At 40.2% G+C, this 21,008-nt stretch overlaps 1 protein-coding gene across 3 annotated transcripts in view; it reads right to left on the bottom strand.

The window, feature by feature from the left end:
* SORCS1 (sortilin-related VPS10 domain containing receptor 1) overlaps positions 1 to 21,008 on the bottom strand; it is a 591,520-nt gene that overhangs the window by 106,206 nt on the left and 464,306 nt on the right. For all 3 annotated transcript variants that reach the window (XM_011927917.1, XM_011927918.1, XM_011927919.1), the window contains exons 10-11: positions 15,295 to 15,474; positions 4,246 to 4,392 (exon numbers count right to left, since the gene is read on the bottom strand). In XM_011927917.1, coding sequence (XP_011783307.1) covers positions 4,246 to 4,392; positions 15,295 to 15,474 — 327 coding nt within the window. The remainder of the gene's footprint in view (positions 1 to 4,245; positions 4,393 to 15,294; positions 15,475 to 21,008) is intronic.

Raw genomic sequence — 21,008 nt, 5'->3', positions numbered from 1 at the left:
TGTAATCCCAGCTACTCGGGAGGCCGAGGCAGGAGAATCACTTGGACCTGGGAGGCAGAGGTTGCAGTGAGCCAAGATCGCGCCACTGCACTCCACCCGGGCAACAGAGTGAGACTCCATCTCAAAAAAAAAAAAAAAAGAAAAGAAAAGAAAACTGCCAGACGAATCCACAAAGTCAGCGCCTCTTTCCATGAAACACTGTGCTTTCCCTAAGGGCCCAAGGATTTGTCACAGGCTCAGTTCAGCTCACATCTTGCCTCTTGGGAGCCCAATCCTGAGGCTTTGGAGACAGGTGGACCATGACCTGTAATATTCTATCTAATTGTACAATTCTGTCTTCAGAGGAAAGAAATCCCAGCTGGGCCCTCCAGGCAATCAGTCTAAAAGTCCTAAAAATATAGCCCAAATTACCCTAGATGTCTTATTTCTATAGCATAGATTTTTGCCAGGAACACTGCATTCGGGCTGTAATTCTGAACTTATTCCACATCTGTAACAGTCCTGCTGGAAAAATCTCTTTTCTAATCACTAGGCTGTGCTTTCAGTGACACTGTCACTTTCCAAGTACTCACAATCTAAAATCACTTTTTATCTCATCTTTGCCACCAGCTCCCAAGCCTAAAGAAGGTTTTTAACAGTCTTCGTCTCCTGTAGCTCAAAAATTTCCTTTTCTATTTAGTGTCTTTGGCAGATTTTTGTAAAGTGATTTTGGTCTCTCCTCCCTGCTTTCCTTTGTCATTTTCCCTTTCTCACCTGCAGCCTGCTTTCTGAAGCTCAGGTTAAAACTACATTAAACAACAGGGTTAACAAAGAAGGAAGGCTGGAAGACTCCTGAGCTCCACACATCTGTATCCCAATAATCCAGTTTTCTTCCATCTTAATGAGCTTCCTGCTTTTGTTAACTTTGGGTTCCACTTGAGCCCATGAGCTTCAGAAGGTAGACAATGTGACAAGTCCTCCAGTGGACTCTCAGAGGGAATGAACAGCGTCCATTAAAATCCAAATGTGAAACTGTCACAACACCTTTCGATGGAGTGCATACTCCAGACGTGGCACCCCTGATGTTGAGCCCCTACCACGTGGCAGGTATGATTCCTGGAGCTGATTCTTTGGAATGGTCAAAAAGACAGGCACCGTCCCTAGGCTCATGAAGCCCACACTTCAGAAGATAAGATGGACAAGAAAATTAAGCAGTACACCTGCTGATTTCAGATAACAGTAAGGACCATGAAGAAAAAAAAAATAGTTAAGACAAATACAACTTTAGAGGATGTTCAAGAAGGTTCTCTAAAATTAAGATAATGAAGCAATGATCTGAATGCCAAGAACAAGCCAGACAAAGAGAAAGACATTTTAAGAGAAATAATAACGTATGCAAAGACCCTAAGACATACATGAACATGGTGAGTTCACGGTATGGAAAGAAAAACCCCCTCCTCCACCTTGGCTTACATATAAGGAAGAAAGGGAGAGGGGAGAGGCTGGAGACCGGGGAGGAGAACTACACAGGGGCCAGATCACATGAGGTCTCACTGGTCATGATAAAGTATTTTTACTTATTCTACATGTATTAGAAGCCATTAGGAGGTTTAAGGAAAGAAGTGATATGATCTGATTTTTCTAAAGTTCAAGTTGATACCATTTACACACAATTTTAAAAAACAGTGACCTAATATACAGGAAAATAAAGTGGATCATTAGTTGTGCTGGGCTGAGAGTGTGGGTTCTAACTGCAAAGAGGCACAAAGGTATTTTTTTTTTTTTTTGAGACAGAGTCTGGCTCTGTTGCCCAGGCTGGAGTGCAGTGGCCGGATCTCAGCTCACTGCAAGCTCCGCCTCCCGGGTTCACGCCATTCTCCTGCCTCAGCCTCCCGAGTAGCTGGGACTACAGGCGCCTACCACCTCACCCAGCTAGTTTTTTGTATTTTTTTTAGTAGAGACGGGATTTCACCGTGTTAGCCAGGATGGTCTCCATCTCCTGACCTCGTGATCCACCCATCTCGGCCTCCTAAAGTGCTGGGATTACAGGCGTAAGCCACCGCGCCCCGCCTACAAAGGTATTTTTTAGGGAAACTGAAATGTTCTGTCTTGATTGTAGTAATGGTTATATGGGTATATACATCTGTCAAAATTCATTGAACTATACTCTTAAAATTGCAGGTATGTGTATTTTACCTCAAAATAAAGTTTATTTTTTAAAAAACGGTCCCATTGGCTGCTGTCTAGAGAAGGGATTGCCAAGTACAAGTGGGAGGACCAGTTAGAAGCCTGTCACTGTGGATCAGGTGAACGATGCTGGCTTGGATTGGGGCAGTCCCAGTGGTGATAGGGAAGTAAGTTGATACTACATTTATATTTTGGAAGTACAACAACAAGAGTTTCTGATACTGGGTTGGGGGTGAAGCAGGGAATACCTTGCCATTTTTAATGGTTCATTTATGATGCCAGAGTCTCCAGGCAAGCCCATTTAGGTGACATGGTTAATTCTCTCTCATAGGCATTTAATCTCCAAATTGTGGAGTAGAGACCAGCTTACGGAACTGGCATATCCCACGCATCTTTGGTTAAGCAACACTATGCTCCAACTTGCTATAGCTGAACTAGGAAGGTGACCCAGTTTTTTTAAAATGCCACTGAACTGTGCCTTGCATAGAGTAGGTATTCAATAATAGTTGCTACATTTACTTACTCTGTCACTGCCATTACTGTAACAACTGGCCTTTTCCCCCTGTAAGTTGCCAGTAATAAGGATAGAAGCTGAGTGGGAAGCTGAATTTTAGACTGCTTCCCTGATGCACAGTGACAACTGTGATATCCTCTGCAACTAATAAGGTCAAGCTATGGCTGCTGGCATCTTCTCAACTAGGAGGGTGACCTGCCTACAGCTGTGAGAGATGAACCTGCAAAGTGACTGTCCAGACTTTACGGGATGGAAGGAAGCAAGCTGAGTGCAGATAACATCAAAGTCAGAACTGCATGACGAGTGTGAACAACTATATACGTGTAATTCATACATACACACCCCCATCCCCTACAAGCCCTTCTTACTCAGATGAAGTGGTCCTCCCTCTAGGCTTACCCAATCAGCTCTCCTTTTTCTAAATTTAGACACAACTTCTGAAGTGTTTTACAGACACTGATAGTATTAATAATGTTTGCAATTTGCAATTTTTCTCTTCCTCACCTCCTTCTGCATTCACTCAGTACTTATCTGTGTGTCAAAATTGGGGCAGGCATCAGAGCTACTAAGAGGAATGAGATGTGACTCTGCAGTCTTCCATTTATTAATCTAGTCACATTCAAGTAGCCAAGTAGACTGCAAACTCCTTGAAAGCAAGATTCATCTTTGATCCTCCTTTTGGATGCCATCATATATCAAATGCATAAATAAATTCATACCAATCTATACATTGCCCAAATGTAAGGCAACTAAAAGGAAGCCATACTTTAAAGTAGGGGTCAGCAAACCCTTGTAAAGGGCCAGGTAATAAATATCAGGCTTTTTCATGATACAGAAAATAAATACATTGGCCTTTGTTCACCAAACAGTCTCTCTCATGACTACTCAATTCTGTCTTTGTAGAGTGAAAGCAGCCATCGACAATACGTGAATGAATAAGCATGACTGTGTTCTAATAAAACCCTATTTAGAAAAACAAGTGGTGGGCCATATTTTTCCCACAGGCTATAGTTTGCCAACTTAAGCTTTACAGAATAAGACACAAATGAACAGAACATATTGTAAAGAATACCAATAAGGGTATAAATCAGTGGTTCTTACCTTTTTTGAGTCATAAACTCCTCTGAAAATATGATTAAACATCTCCACAGGAAAATACACCTACATGACTCTGCATTCAGTTCATCAACTCTATAGCTGAATTTATGTATCATTAGTTCTGTAACAGGTTACTCATGAGCAAGTAGGTTGTTCAGGGTGTATCCTCGCCAGGGATAGAAACTGTCATATTCTCCCTCAAACTACCATTAGAGGCCCTCATCAGAACTTGGGCAGGAACCAAGGATCCTGGAAGGGCACAAGAAACTGCCCATGTTCTCCCATCTCTCTGGCACATCACACTAGGCAGTGCTGTGAGTTTTCTATACCCTTTGCCTTCACGCCCCTCCCCACTCCCTTTTGTTCATGAACTCAGCAGAAGTTCCAGAACTATCCTCATCCTCTGTTAAATATCCATTTCCGTCCCTCTACTGTGTGAGGCATTCTGCTTCAATATGAAGACTCACCAGCAAGCAGTGCACGGGGTCCCCCCTTAGATCCGTGTCCGGTGCCTGCAGCAAACGCCAGTCTCTGCCTTTGTTGTATGTGATGAAAGTCTTCACTTGGTTGTCAATCTTCTTGTTAGCCAAGAACATTCCCTTTATCCCTGCTACCTGGGAAAAATTGACATGGCTGAAAAATACATCAATTTGAGAAGCGATATATTTGTTTACTTAAAAATAAAAGAAGGCTGTCAAAGTCAGCTGAGAGCACTTATCTTGGAGGAAAGAAAGGCTGATGATGAGGGAAGGAGGTGACACTCAAGGTATAATGACTTCCCAGGCTACTGGACAAACAACAACAGATTGGTGATCCTTACCATATGGGGGTCATAATAAGAGTTTGATAGCGGCTTCTTATTACCCCTAACATAGGCTGACAGGAGCCTGTAGTTACCAAGAGATAAATTCTCATGGTTTCAGCTCTGTTGCTTGGTAAGTAATAATAAATAAATAAGGGTTACTTTCATTGTATGCTAGTGTAGCACCCAGAGTCTCAAATACTTAATCTCACTTAATCCTTAAAACAGTCCTCTTTGGTATCGTTTATTCTATTTCACAGATGAAGAAAGAAAGCTCGGGTTCATCCAAATAAAGTGACTTGCCTAAGGTCACACTGCCCAAGGGCACACAGTAAGTATCAGACTCAGGCTTATCAACTCACAACTCTGTGGCTTCACAGCTTATGCTCTTAATGCCTACCTCAATTATCAAGCTATCTGCAGGCTAGGGCAATTGAAAGGGGTCAGTTAAAGCTCCTGATCCAATTACTGTTGCTTTATTTCTGTGTAAGATCTCTCTGTTAAGCCACCAGAATGCACTGAATATAAGAGGACAGCTTTTAAATTTAAATAAATGGTGGTTTTCCTAAATCATCAAATACGCCCTACTTTGTTTTTATAATACCGTTGTTCTCAGCCTAAACAGATGCTATTAATTATTTGCCTCTGAAAATGATTGTCTCCTCTCTTTTATATGTTAGGTAAGAAGTAATCATTAGTAAGTTGTCAAAATCTTGCAAAAGCACATAATTGTGCACTATATTTTTCTTGTGTTTTGGAGTTTATCAAACACATTCACGCACATTTTACCCTGCTTGCAATTGTAACAACCCAGGAAAACAGGAGGGCAGTGAGGAAAAGGACTGAAACATGTTGAGTAATGCATTCCAACGCTGCATGTACATTACCTCATTTAATACTCAGAATAACCATGGAATAATTATCATTAGCTACATTTTGAGGATGAGGAAATAGACACTTTGACTTGGTGGCTTTCTGGAACACACCTAGGGAGTAAGTGAGCAGGCTAACAAGCATATTTAAACCTACTTAACTTGGGCCTTTTACAACATGAAAAATTTTTAAGCAGAATAGTGAGGCAATAGCTGTCACCTCTTCAGACCTCGCCAAACGCCAAGCACTATGTCCAGTATTTTATTTATAAAACCTCCAATACTCACTACAAACCTGCACCTGCAGCTTTTACCCCAGTTCTACAGATGAAGAAACTGAGATCACGCAAAGTTGAGATTCACACCCAAATCTGCCTGACTTCAAATATAGCTTGAATCTGTCAATTCTAAGAGGTTGGGTTTCAATCGACAGAAGACACACATTTTTCCTTTGCTTTTGACAGTCAGACCTCATTAGTGTGTACCCGCTGATCTGGCATCTGGGATAATTTACAGTTGGGCCACATTTGTACTCTTTTGAAACAACAAGTATGTTAAGCAACTAAATGGTATAAATGAGTTGTGGAGAGGAATACTTTGAACTATTATACTCAGGAAACACAGTGCATTCTGGGCAATCAATAGCAGCCAGAACAATTTCTTGTGCATTGTCTAACCTCAACAAATGTGGAAGGCATAAACTCCAGGAGCACTCTACCTCCCAAGAGCAGTGTATTAATTACAAATAATATTTAGTAATTCACTGCACCAGCTCCGCAAGGGCTGCCCACCAGGGAACTCCATATTGGTTTTGCATATGTTCAAGAAGCTGTTACATACTTAAATATGAATATACTGCCAGTTTTTTAAAAAATTAAATTACGTAAATCACAATTTCACAAAGTCATACTGGTCTTTCCTCTATACCATTCTCAGGAATGAGAAATGACCCTGTCTCAGCCATTCAACACTCAAGAGGGTGACAGTATGTGCAGAAGGAATAAAAATGTTACCTATTCCAGTAGTTTCATTGCCCATTTTCCTTCCTGCCCTCTCCCTCTTCTGGCAAGGGTGCCAGCGCAGGGTTATGCATGTTTGGGAGCTGGTTTGGGAGCTGATTTGCAGAAGTGGTGACTTTATTGGCCCCCAACTGCTTGGCATTATCAAATGCCACTTGAGCAAAGAGCTGTGCTTTGTAATTCATCTCTGGCAGCTTGGCCTTCAGGTTTATCTTGAGGAATAAAAACTTGGCAAAGTAAAGGGAATGTGTAGCAACACAGGATAGAGCTGGAGAGGGTCTGCTTATTGCTTATTTTCCTCTTGCAGCCAAGGCACTTTATCCATTTAAGGTAGGGTTTTTTTGTTTTGTTGTTTTCTTTTGCTGCTTTGGCCTGGTCTGCAAAGGTAGTCAGCCCTAGTCTTAGGTTTTTGTGCTATTCACTGTTCCTTTCACTCTGAGCTTGAGAAATCCATCTTTCTGTGTGTCTCACGGAAACCCCTAGGCATGCATGAGCCACTTTCTTCCAGTGCTCTATTCTAAGTCTCATCCTACGTTTCCTGGAACCTCTACCCTCTCACTGTAGGACTTCGGATATCAAGGGGACTAATACCAAGCATGAGTGCCCCAAATGTGGAATGTGCATGGGTGTACACGTGTACCTGCCTATGCATGTAGTATATGTCTCTCTCTGTGTGAGTGTAAGGTCTGACGTTCCACTGAGGATGAGGGGGCATGCTTATGTTTCTAGATAACCTCTCTGTATCCACACTGCATGCATATTTATGGAATACAGTGGAGCTGAGGGATGGAGTAGGGTGGGGCAAAGTAGTATTTCCTACAGAAGCCATGTCTTCCCATAGACACAGAATTTCTGATGACAAAACTCCCATGGGAATGGTACATCCCACTGTTGGAAGTCTGTCCTCCTTTGGGAGAAGAATTGTTGCCTTTACTGCCCTTCTGAATTCTGTATAAAGATCTTTAAGAATTCTGAGTGTGCTGGAAAGCTACTTTAGTCTTTGCTTCTCATATAGACAAATGTGCTACCAGATATTGCAAAAGTAATTAATAGTTATTTCTTATTATTTAATATAAGTCAAGATATCATTTTAATTAGATTTTAAATGAGAAGTGTTACAGCTCAAACCTTAAGTCTAACACAAAGTACATTGGTGCATTTCCTGTTGCCAACATGATGGTCTCAGAACACTTTCTTCCCTTCTCTTATCTGACTCTCTTTGTTTACAAAGGTTACCCCCAACTCCCTCGGACAGCCTCCTGATGTGCCTCTAGCTATTCATCCCTCAAGATTCAGCTCATAAACCTTTTCCAGAAACCAGAATCTCTTTTCATCCTGATTATCCTGACACTTCTTCTCTGTTCTTTAATTTTTCTCTCATACAGATGGTACCTGTATCTTGGCTGTCAACAACTGTGGGATCTTCCTATGGGACTCAATCTTCCTGTAAACATCTCTACTACTCCTTATACTCTTTATCATATATTAATTCCAATTTTGTCATCCCCGTGACCTCTCACATTATGGTCTCCTACTCTAATACAACCTTCAGATTGTCATTCACTCCACCAAGCTACTCTTTAAAATTAATAATAGTAAAGTAACTTTATACAAAGAACCCTGTTTTTTATTTGTTTGTTTGAAACAGGGTCTCTCCCTGGCACCTAAGCTGGAGAGCAGTGGTGTGACCACAGCTCACTGCAGCCACGACCTCCTGGGCTCAAACGATCCTCCCACCTCAGCCTTCCAAGTAGCTGGGACAATAGTTGCACGCCACCATGCCTAGTTAATTTTTGGGGTTTTTTTTTTTGTTTGTTTTGTTTTGTTTTTGTTAGATACAGGGTTTTATCACATTGCCCACGCTGGTCTCAAACTCCTGGGCTCAAGCAAGCCACCTCCCTCAGCCTCCCAAAGTGCTGGGATTACAGGTATGAGCCACCGCGCCAGCCCCTGTCTTTGTTCCTACTGAAATAGGCAGTGAGAGTTCTGTGTTAGAAGGTACAACACCCAAGCCTCTGGTAACCACGACTGGGGAGAAGATGCGAGGAGGAGAAACGGGGAGTGACTACTAATGGTTGTGGAGCTTCTATACTGGACGATGAAAATGGCCTAAAATTGCGGTGGTGGCCGCACAGCTCTGTGAACATACTGGAAACCATTGGATTTTACATTTTAAGTGGATAAATTGTATGATATGTGAATTATATTTAATAAAGCTGTTTTGGAGGAAAGAAATTACAATAATGGCAACCCAAATTTATTGATTATTAAATTTCAGGTACCAGACGTTGAACATCCCTAATCTAAAAATCCAAAATGCTCCAAAACTTAGAATGTTTTAGCACTGACATGATGTCATAAGTGAAACATTCTACACCTAATCATATGTGATGGGTCACAGGCAAAACACAATCAAAACTCTAAAGAAAAGAAAAATATTTAAGGTGATGAATAATCTCAAGTACACTAATATGTTATTTACTAATTATATAAATTATATTATTATATATACCCTGAAAATGTGTGTCTATTATGTACCAATAAAAAATAAAAAATAAATTTATAGAATACAAAAAACGGTTTCATGCACAAAATAATTAAACCTATTATTTAAAATTAACTTCAGGCCATGTGATAAGGTGTGTATGAAACACAAATTAATCCTGTGTGTATACTTGGGTCCCAGTTCCAATAAATCTCATTATATATGTGCGAATATTCCAAAATCCAAAAATATCTAAAATCTGAAACCCTATTGGTCCCAAGCATTTCAGATAAGGTATCCTCAACCTGTACATGAAAGGCTTTGCAAATAGGAACTTGTGAATATCTGTATGCATTAGAGTTCATATTATCCTCATTTACAGATGAGAAAACTGAAGTTCAGATGTGGCTAATCACTTGCCTAAGGTCATCCCCCTGGAGAATCTTAGATCTGGACTCCAAGTCAGTCTGTCTAACTACAGAGTCTATCTACACCCTTAGGCCTGTGGCTGTACTGTCTCTTCGAACTTCTCCTTTTATCATAGAGTGGCCTGAGAGAAATATCGCATCAGAATGTTCTACTCAAATAAATTGTATTTTATTCAGTCATTAGTACATTTACTCTAGTCATTCAGTAAATATTTTTTGAGCATCTACTATGTATCATACGATCTTCTAGGCACTTGCAGATATAATACATAGAATATCTCAACAACTACATTTTTTGAGAGTTAGAATGTGCTAGGTGCTGGGAATTTCTTTGGTGACTTAAAGAAAAAAACACAGGTATCTCCCTTGTTTTTAAAGTTTACTTTCTGGATGGTTCTGTCCTGTTTTTGTGGGAATCAGGAATCTTCCCATAAACATCTCTAGTACTCCTTATACTCTTTATCGTAAATTAATTCAAAGGAACTCATGCATTTGTGTAAGAAAACCCTTTGTAAGCTCCATGCAGAGGCTAAGTTGGGAAGACTCCTGTGCAAGTGTTTTTGCTTATTTCTGCCTTGAATGCTGACTAAAAGATGAATACTACCACCCTCTCAGTCTCAGAATTAAATTACAAATCCTAAGTGCCAAAATTTGAAAAAAAAAAAATTAAAAAGATGAAACAACAACTGTGGCAAGAAGGAGAACATATTCATGGCCACAATTTCTTTGGGCTTTGTGGATGAGATCTTTTTCTCTTCTCAAGAGAGGATAGCACGAAGGAGAAACATGAGGCCAGGGGTGCCTTCACAATCAGGGAAACCACTGGCCAAGAGAAACCTAAATGTTCTTTGCTTCTCTGTTGCTCCAACCAAAGAGCACTCTCCTCCTCAAACAGCACTCTCCTCCTCAAGAGACAGTAGCCTGAAATAATAGTACATTCTTTTATTTTATTATTATTATTATTATTATTATTTTTTTTTTTTTGAGGAGGAGTCTCACTCTGTCGCCCAGGCTGGCACCATCTCGGCTCACTGGAACCTCCACCTCAAGGGTTCAAGTGATTCTCCTGCCTCAGCCTCCCAAGTAGCTGGGACTTCACCACACTCAGCTAATTTCTGTATTTTTAGTAGAGACAGGGTTTCTGCCATGTTGACCAGGCTGGTCTCAAACTCTTAGCCTCCGGTGATCCTTCTGCCTCCGCCTCCTAAAGTGCTGGGATTACAGGTGTGAGCCACTGTACCTGGCCAATAGTATGTTCAACATCCTGTAATAAATGTATCTTCAATAGGAGAGCATTTTTCTTCCCTACCTCCTAACCTAGACTGTAAGGGGCAGTCTTTCTCCAAGAAATCAAGGTGTATGCTATATTATCATAACCGTTGAGTTTTCTCTTTTAAAGAGAGGATCCTCATGATGTACAGAAGACACTGTGTGTAACAGAACATGCCCTGTTCTGTTAGGGTCACTGGCTGTCCTTCATGACACCCACCAGGGCTCACTCATGTATGCACACATTCTTGTGTATTCTGAATTTGTCAGCCAAGTGGCTTCACTCCCAACACAACCCTTTGCACTCAGCTGGAGCGAACTGTCATTGTCTATTAAGCCAAAGTGCTCTTCATCATCATTAATTAATATTCCCTTCCCAAAGGAGAGAAGGTGTCATCCAAACCTGTCGGGCTCCCTCTCATCATCCACACTACACAAATACATCAGGCATCACTCTTCTCAGATACACTCAACACATTTCTTTTGCTCTGGCCACCATCAGACATGCAGTCTTCTGTTCCCCAACCCACACGATGCCACTGGAACATTCACTCTATTCAGGTGTGATGGAGTTTTAGGACACTTGTTTCCAGGCTTTTCTTACACAAATACATCCACCCGACAAGACTGAGAGCCATGTGTCAATATGGCCTGAACTTAGCTGTAACTCAGCACTTGGTACTAAAGGCGCTGCATAGATAGGTCTCAGGCAATCAAACTTCTGATTCTCTTTACATTGACTTTTATCATTTTCTTCTTCCAGTCTTCTGTTTTCCACTGGTATGCAAAGTCTAACTCTATTTACCCTGCCCTTCTATGTTCTTCAGTCTTACTGCTATCACTCCTTCACAACCAAATACGAGCCCAGATGCGGATCCTTCACGGAAAACATGACAGTCTGTAGTTGAGAGTTTGCATATCCTAGGGTTTAGGTCCTAACTCTGCCACTTATCATCTTTGGAGTCTTGCAAAAGTTGCTGTATTATCTCTGCCTCCATTTACTTATATTTGAAGTGAAAGTGACAACAGTTCCTACATCATAAAGTTAATGTATGCATTGAATGAGATCGTTATGGAAGGTTCTTTACACCATGCCTGGCACAAAGTGGCCCAAAATATTAGACATTATAAATATCAACAAAATCCATTTCTAGTATTTTTGCTCTGAGGCCAACTTTCTTGTCTCTTATTTCTTGGTTCTCTTGAATGGAGTCCAATTCACACTGATGGAAAATTCTGGTATTTCAATAACTAAACCATATAAGGCTGTACCCCCAACACTTTGTCTCTAGCATTTCTCTCTCTCATTCCATATACACACATAGGTCTAGGGTAGAGAACACAGAATCTATATCCAGGTTCCAACGTATGTGCAAACAAAATGCTTAATTTTAATGAGCACAGTGCTTCCTTCTGCATTTTTTACAAAGACCCATCAGCAGTGCACATGCGTGACGCACAGACCCATCTACATGTTTATACATTATACAGTTCACCTCTGCTAAAACAGCCCGAAGAGCTCACAAATGCAGGAATAGCACATAATTGGCATGCAGAAGCAAACAAAGAACAAAGGCCATCCTCCTCAGTCACCCCAAATGTGAGCAGACATGCACTCCATGTATGCTATCTCTGTAACCCCCACCTCATGTGTTGCTCATCTTTGCTCCTTAGTAATTCATTTATGGATTTTCTTACTTCTCATTTATCTCTAAGCTCTCACCATTCATTACAATTCTACTGGGAAATTCATGCTGGATGGCTTTCAGCTTCCTGCTAGCCAGAACAATCAGATTTAAGGGAACATTTGTGCCAGGCTCCGTGTCAGCCAATATTCTTTCTATCTAGGTAATCAGCAGATACGGTACTGCCGTTCTGATCACATCAATTTCAATTCAAGTTGCTGTGAACTGTCAGGCTAATAAAACAAAGACTCCTCTCTCCCAGCCCCAGGATGCAGAGCACCTTTACACAATACAGTCATACCACTGCTCAAAATGATGATAATAAGAGCCAGCAGTTTCCCTACAGATAGTCAGTTGCAAGAGAGGCACAAAGGGGAAACACAAGATTAACAAAGCAATGTTTGGCATGTCCAGAGGTCGCCCTGTTTCCTCTTTTCATTCCATACCTGTTACTGATGTTTGAATTCAGAAAACTAGTCATGAAAAGAGTTGCAAATAACAAGACATTGCAAAGTCATTCCTGTCTAAACTTGTCATTTTTTCGTCATCAAGGGACCAATTAAAATGGTTTTTATTTCTGGCAGGAAACAAAATTTATCCAGAGAATCAATTCCATGTTGACTCAAAAAGAGGGAAGAGGATAATCAGGAAGGGGAAGATGGAACCTGAAAGTCAGAACATGTTTTTGGGAGACCAAGGATAGAATGAGGGCCAGGAAAGAAAACTGGGTGATTAAGCTTGGGCAGTTGCTTTGACTTCATGTCAGTGAATGCTCAGAGCATGCTCATTGTTGAGTCAAGGCAAGAAAATGCATGACATTTCAACAAAACACACTTAAAATGTTTATATCTACTGTTTATAGTCTATTTACCAATGAAAAAGAAATGTGGTAATTTACACTTGTTTATAAGAAGACAACTACTGTAATCCCAGCACTTTGGGAGGCCGAGGCAGGCAGATCACAAGTCAGAAGTCTGAGACCAGCCTGGCCAATATGGTGAAACCCTTTCTCTACTAAAAATACAAAAATTAGCTGGGCGTGGTGGTGGGAGTCCCAGCTACTCAGGAGGCTGAGGCAGGAGAATAGCTTGAACCCAGGAGGCAGAGGTTGCAATGAACTGAGATCATGTCACTGTACTCCAGCCTGGGTGACAGAGCGAGACTCCATCTCAAAAGAAAAAAAAAAAGACAACTACTTGGTATGAAGAATGTCATATGGCTGCACTAATTGCAATATGGGAAGATGCAGGAATCCGAAATAATAAAAATGTTTTGGGCATTTAAACAATGTGGGTAGATGTTAAAGCTGTGAGAGTAGAACACTGCAGTGGTGCTTGAACACACTGGAACATAATATTGATGATGCTATCTATGATTTGTTGAGCATTATTTTATTTTAAGCACTGTGCTCCATGCTTTGAAAGGATTAATTCATTTAATCCTCAGAAAAATCACATCTAGTAGGTATCATGTTTATCTCCATATTTTAAGCAAGGAAACTGTGGCTCAGAAATTACTGGATTTGTCTCAAGAACACATATAAGTGGCATTGCTAGGATTTAAGCTTAGGCAACCTAAATCCAAAATCTGTACTCTAAATTAAATTTTATTCAACATGAAGTTGAAACTAAATCATCACAATATGTAAATTTCTTCTAGAATACAGTTTGAGGTTGTCATACATGATACTGTATTTATTTGAAACATGGGCAGAAGAAGAAGTGGAAAAACTTGTGAAAGTATGAAAAAGTTTGCAGTGGAATTTTCTAAATATATACATATAAACGAGACCCTAGGCTAGTTTGCCATAATTTCTATTACAAATACCTGGGCTCTAACTTTGGCATACAGTTTACTAATAGGCTTTTATACATACATAGAAGTTTAGATACTAGAAAAAAATCACTAAGAGCCTCTGAAGGAGGAGGAAGATAGAACACATTGAAAGGGATTACAATGACAGGTTAAAATTTCTTAAGTGAAGTTAGTTTCTTTCACACTAGATATACGCTTACTTCTTAGACAAACAACCTCTTGACTCACTGCGCTTATTCTTGACTAAATGATAGTGTCATTATAAGACTGTACATATCTGAATCCATTTTAGATTTTTTTTCAGATAGAATATAGGTATATTGTTACACTTCCCAAATTCTGAATGTTTCCAAATGGCTTATTATAACCTATTATAAATCTTTCATAGCGCATGATAAGACTGACGAATGGCTAAAATCCATCCCAAGGCAGCAGTTTTCTTTCTAGCTAACTGTGCCTTCAATGGCAATTAAAGCATTGGTATTTATCATGAAAGCTAACCAATCCAACATACATGATTTTCTTTTGAATCTTAGCCATCTTGAGAAACAAAGAGTCTGCTAAGCTCTGTTCTTGTTGTAGTAGCTGTTTATTTTATTTTTCTGGATTTAGGAGACAAACACCTGTTAATCTTATCTCACTCTCTGGCCCTGTGAGAAAAAGGCCATTAGCCAAGGGAGCTTATTTAACCAGAAAGATCTTCAAGTCCAAATGAAGCGTCTTCTGACTGGATGCAGGAGACCTGATCCCCTTCATTCTTTCTTCTGAGAGACAAGGGAGTGTCATCCACCATCCCTTTACTCACGGCCCTGTCTGCCTTTCAAAACTATGTCCAAACATCGCATGCAGGCCACTCTCGTCAAACCCTGTAATTGGCTGCCTCCCCAGACATTCCGCAAGTCCGCTAAGTTTGTCCTGTGGAGTTTGTCAAAAAAGAATCTCTCCCAGAATCCCTCCCAGAGATGTTCCGTGGATTGCAAATTAACTAATAAAAATGTTCTGCAAATCTCTCCATTTCCCAAGAGAAATGAGGCCACATAAGGAACTGTATTAAAATGACCAGGAAAAGAGTCCATGCGGGGCTTCCATCAGCCAGCTGGGCATTGCTGTGGCTTAGGACCACATATGCCTCGTGACATACCTCATAGAGGTCGATCATGACATTGCCCTCAGGGCCTCTGCTGCTCTGGACATTCTCCAAGGCCAGGGTGAAGTAGACACCACGTGTGTCTGAGATGTAGAGGTTGTACGTGTCATTCTGGTTCCATTCTTGGACCGCTGCGAACACCTGATTCTCATCGGTGCTGATAACATGCATGTCCTGCGAAAAGACACAAGGTCGTGAAGAGGGAAGAAGAGTTTTATATGTTAACCTGGCAGGCATCCAAAGAATGTGGCATCAAATGAGGAATACCAGAATGAGCACTTTAATAGAAGGTAGCTTCCTTTTGCATATATGAGAAATAATAATTAGTTAAGCATTAATCATATATTTCCTTTGTCACTTGTGGGGTTAGGCAATAAAGTCATTAAAAAATAGGATGGAGGGATGTTTGATAGATCAGTTTTAAATGCCTCATTACATAATTTGAAAAATACTTTCTTAAACATGTATGATTTGGAGAATCAAGCATCCTGATATTTTTGCCAAACACAAATATGATACTTACTCAGAAGGCATATATGGGGCAGATAGGAGGAAAAGCTGGACGGACAGAGAGAAAATAGGCAAACCCTGCATCTCTCAGCATGGCTCATGGACCAGCAGCAAGGACATCACCTGTAAGCTTGTTAAACACATAGAACCTTGGGCCTCACCTGATGAATCGAAATCTGCATTTTAATAAGATTGCTAAATAATTACCATGCATATTAAAGTTTGAAAAGCACTGCCCCAGCAACCCCCAGCCAGTCTCCTCTACCCTCAGCCCTAAGAAAATATTCACCAGAGAAACCCAAAGTACTAATCCTCATGTTAATGTGTTCAAAGACTTAGATGCTTATCAAAACCTAAACTGAGAGGTTCTGCAGGAATCCTCCAGTGAAAAATGTCAAAAGATAGTCTGCATAACTGACAATGTTTTCAGACTCTGGTGGTCCTGGAAGACAGAATTAATGCAAAGGTAGCACGGAGGCAGTGAGCAAATGCCCCCGGGTGGGAATTTCAAATTCTTTTTCCCCCATTCCTAACTCTAGAGAAGAATAATGGAAGTTACCACAGTCCGAAGCTTGTTGACTCAGACCAAAGCCTGCTTTCTCCTTTAGGGGATATCTGTTAATATGTTCTTGGCTGCATTTTACCCTTTGCCCAAGACAGTAGACATAAAACAACTTCCAGAAACCAAAAATTAAAGCTAAGTAACCAAAACAAAACAAACAAAAACAAAGATTGCATATAACCACAAAGGTAGAAGAACAACGTAGAACAATTCTTGTTTTTGGCATTGCTTAGTACTCTAATCTTTCCAGATGCACCATACTCTATTTTTGAAAAGCTTTAGGAGATCTGGCAATCTTCCTGTTAACAATTCCAGTGCAGGGAAATTCTACATAACTACTAACCTAAATTTCTCACTGTCATATATGCCCATGTTCTCAATCAAGCAGCATTTCAGCTCTGACTCTGCTCTAGATGTGTAGGCACAAGATTCCCTCTCCTCTTTACCCTTTAGCACAGTAAACTCGATCCCAGAGGGAGAAGTCCATATCCAAAGGGCTTTATATTCCTTACCTCTACTCAGGCTCCATATGACATACTCGAATTTGGTAACATTTTTGTAGAAAGAACCCCAACTGGAGAGGCCAAAAAATGAATCCTGCCCATTAATGTAATGTGTGCTTCTATCCATTGAATGTCTATTTACATTTCTCCTGGTAATTACAACTCTCTCTAGGTATCTGCAAGGGGATTGGTTCCACGACTGTCCTCAGATACCAAAATCCACAGAAGTTGAAATTCCTTATATAAAGTGGTATAAGATTTGCATGTAATCTATGCACATCCTCCTGTACACTTTAAATCATCTCTGGATTACTTACAACACCTAATACGATGTAAAGGCTATGTAAATAGTTGTATCATTTATTTAATTGCTATTACTTTTTATTATATATTTTTTAATATTTTCAATCTGATGCAGAACTTAAGGAGACACAGGTCCAACTGCAAGGATTGATGTGTTCCGAAAAACAGCCGCGTTCCTCTCAGATATATTTCTATATTTAATCTAAACTTTTTTCTACTTTCTTCTACCAGCAGCACAACAAATGAGCTTTTAGAACTGACATTCAGAATATTCCATTTCTCTGGCAACAGCAACTGAATAGCAACTGATGGGCAACAGCAACTGATGGGCAGGTGACCCACATAAAGTCAATATGACATGTTTCTAGAATGACTGCGGAGTCATTAGGGAGAGACAAAATTAGTATCTCACTATTGGTTTGTAAGCAGTAAGAATAAAAAAGAAAATTCCACATCTGCTGGAGATACATCTTGGAGGTAAAGGATGAAACCAATCCTTATGAAAACAGGGTCAGAGGATGGAGAGAGATGGCCTAATCCTGTGACATTTTTGGGTCCCTAAATGTGGACATTTAAGCAGCTGATCCCACTGCCAGACTTTTCAGTTAAAGAAGACAGTCTAGCAAAGTGACTGAAGAATGAACTTTCGAGTAAAACTACTTGAGTTCAGATCTTGGCTGTATAACTTAGCCATGTGAACTTGGACACTCTGTGTCTCATAATTTCAACCTGCAAAATAGAGACAAGGATAGTAGGTTCCCCATGGAGTGGTGAGGATGAAATCCATGAATAAGTGTTAAGCACTTCTAATAGTGTCTGGCACTTAGCATATGCTCTAGGTATGTTAGCTACTCTCAGTTAAGTGAGCCCTTACATCCCTTTTGTTGATTAATCCAGGTTCATTTGGCCTTTCTGTTTACTGCAAATACTCAAGTCCTAACTACATACACGAGAAGAAGTGGTTCACCCAAGTGTCTTTGTTGTTGTTTAAAATAAAATTTAAAATTCTTTGAACCAGGAGAAGCTACACCCAAGTGTTTGGTTTCTTTCTAACAGAGAGACTTGTCTGTGGAAATTAGCTCCAGAGCTGTTCCTGCATTGACGACCAAACCTTCCGTGGCTCTCCATCCTATAGGGCAAAGACCTAAATCCTTACCTTGACATTGAGAAGCATCAAACAACTGTTCCCAATTCATCTTCCCTTCCTTGTCAGTAACATGCAGCATAATCCCAAAGCCAAGTTAAAATATTTCAACAATAACCTGACCGCATAGCTAATTCCCACCTCTGTGATTTACAGTGAATTTCTGCACTGGTGAACCTCCGAGTTTCTCACAATAGATATTTGATTAAATAATCCTATGCTAAAGAGTAAAGTGCATCACCTGTACCGGTCACTTCTCCCAAGCCTTTGTTTTGTAGATTTGGAGAGGAAAACACAGATGCATCAAATATTGTGCTCTAGGTCACTCAGATAACTAATCACACAATGATAACAGATTAAAATGGCCATCTCCAGATATGGGCTGAGTTCCAATCCTTCCTTTGTTTCATATAATTATGTTGAACAGCCATTTTCAAATGATATCGGTCTTAAACATTTTAATTGAAAAGTTTAAAAATATTTATATACCATCTTTTTTCTCCTTCCCTAAACCCTGTTTCTATTGGGAAAAATGTGCTTCTTCTCCCAGTGTGGCACTTTATGTTGAATGCTTTAACCAAATCACAGAATTTGAGAGCAACTGTGATCTTACAGATTTTGTATTGAAGCATTTCTAAAGTCTGTTCCGTAGGACAACAATGTTGTTAGGATTTTAGTAGACTTGAAAACTTTCAAGTTTCAAGTTTAGAAAACTTGAAAAATGTTTTGCTACTTTAAAATGGTAAAACATTTTAATTAATGGTGAATTAAAGAGCTTTCTTGCTCATTGGACATTCTAAACCTTCAATATACCAGCGAGCTACTGTTACTCTCTAGGCAAGAAACACAGAATGGAGTTTATTTCTTTTTTAAGACATATTTGACCACACCACCAAATTCTCAGGAAGGATTACTAAGGACATTTTATTTTAAGTAACACACATGAGAAAATATTGTTGTGAATCTAAGCTCCTTATTTAAAAAAAATAAAGAAAAGAGGCATTGACAAACCAGCCCAAGGTTTCAAAGCAAGTTAGTGACAGATCTGGGTCCCTAATCCAGGTCTCCTGCTGCAAATCAAGCAGCCTTCATATCACCTGCATCCTGGTCCACATCGATCTTCCATCATGGAGACAACTAGATCCATACTAATAATAATATTACCTTGCTTTTATAGAGTATCTGTCCTCCAAAATGCTCAAAGCACTTTCGTATGTATTGCCTCATTTATCTCACTTGAGTAGCTCAGAATGGGTTCCGAGCAAGTTAAGGGAGACTGCCACTACGTTTGCCTGTCTGGAGGGCCACATGCTCTTAATGGCAACGGCAATATTAAAATCTCCCTACCCCCTATCTTTCTTTACTATTATATTATTACACATTTTTTTGAGCACAGCTCAGGGTGACTATGATCTTTCAGGAGCTGATACAATGGTAGTGGGTGATTAAAGAAAATTGAGCATAAAATTGCTGGTTTGTCTCGATTCCTTTGGTCAGCATGAAGCTTTGTTCATTTCCAGTTGCACCAGCCCTGACTCTGACAAAAGGCCATAAAATACATGCACCTTTGTCGCAGACCACTCCACCCAAGCTGGGGTTTCTTTTTGAAGGTATAATGGGATTATAATAAAGAATCTCATTGCCTTAAATAATAAACACCCACCTGGATCAAATAATACATTCATTTGCTGTACTAGCCCCTATTTTTTCTGGTAACAAGCTAAATTACTCACTGAATTCTACCCTCAGAACCCAGATGAGACTGAGTAATGGAACATGATCTTCTGGGAGAACAGGAGGAAGAAGACAGATGTAAATTCGGGTTCAAAGTAAAACGTTTTCCTTCCATATTGGCTAGATGCCACTGGGGGCAACTGTCAGCAATGATCTGTGAGATGGCTATGAACAAGCAATGCAAAGTATCTGTTTCCCCAACCTCCAGCAATGACTCTACAAACGTTTCTTTGATTTTAAAGTATGATTTCTGGGGCTCCTTAAGTCAATGGGATTTTCTTCTTAATGCCCCGACAGTATATGGAATTTTGAGGACGTGATGATGCTATGTTTTAATAACAGAAGCTATTAATTTACCTTCAAGGTAAGAAAGTATAATATAAAAAAAATACTACCTTGAGAGTCAGGAGACTTGAGTTCTAACCTCAGTTATGCTACAAATAGCATTTGATTTCGACCGAAACTTATGTCACTTAAAGAGTTTATACCTGGCTGGGCGCGGTGGCTCACACCTGTAATCCCAGCACTTTGGTAGGCTGAGGCAGGTGGATCACAAGGTCAGGAGTTCAAGACCAGCCTGATCAATATGGCGAAACCCTTTCTCTACTAAAAATACAAAAATTAGCCAGGCTTGGTGGCACGCGCCTGTAGTTCCAGTTACTCGGGAGGCTGAGGCAGGAGAATCGCTTGAACCCAGGAGGCAGAGGTTGCAGTGAGCCAAGATTATGCCACTGCACTCCAGCCTGGGTGACACAGCGAGAGTCCGTCTCAAAACAAACAAACAAACAAAAAACAGTTTATTCCCAGGAGTGCACATAAGATGAGCATATGGTCTCCATTTCCACATCCCTCTTGAACAACAGCAGAATGTCATTGCATTGAGGATAATTCTTTTTTTTTAAGGTGCAAATCCTGCAAGTCAACTACTTCATTTATTAGTCAATCAAAGAAA

Source organism: Colobus angolensis, unplaced genomic scaffold (genome assembly GCF_000951035.1).
Source record: "Colobus angolensis palliatus isolate OR3802 unplaced genomic scaffold, Cang.pa_1.0 Scaffold75, whole genome shotgun sequence".
Taxonomy (NCBI): domain Eukaryota; kingdom Metazoa; phylum Chordata; class Mammalia; order Primates; family Cercopithecidae; genus Colobus; species Colobus angolensis.
Note: the sequence above shows the minus strand (reverse complement) of the source record. Positions and strands in the feature narration are given on the sequence as shown.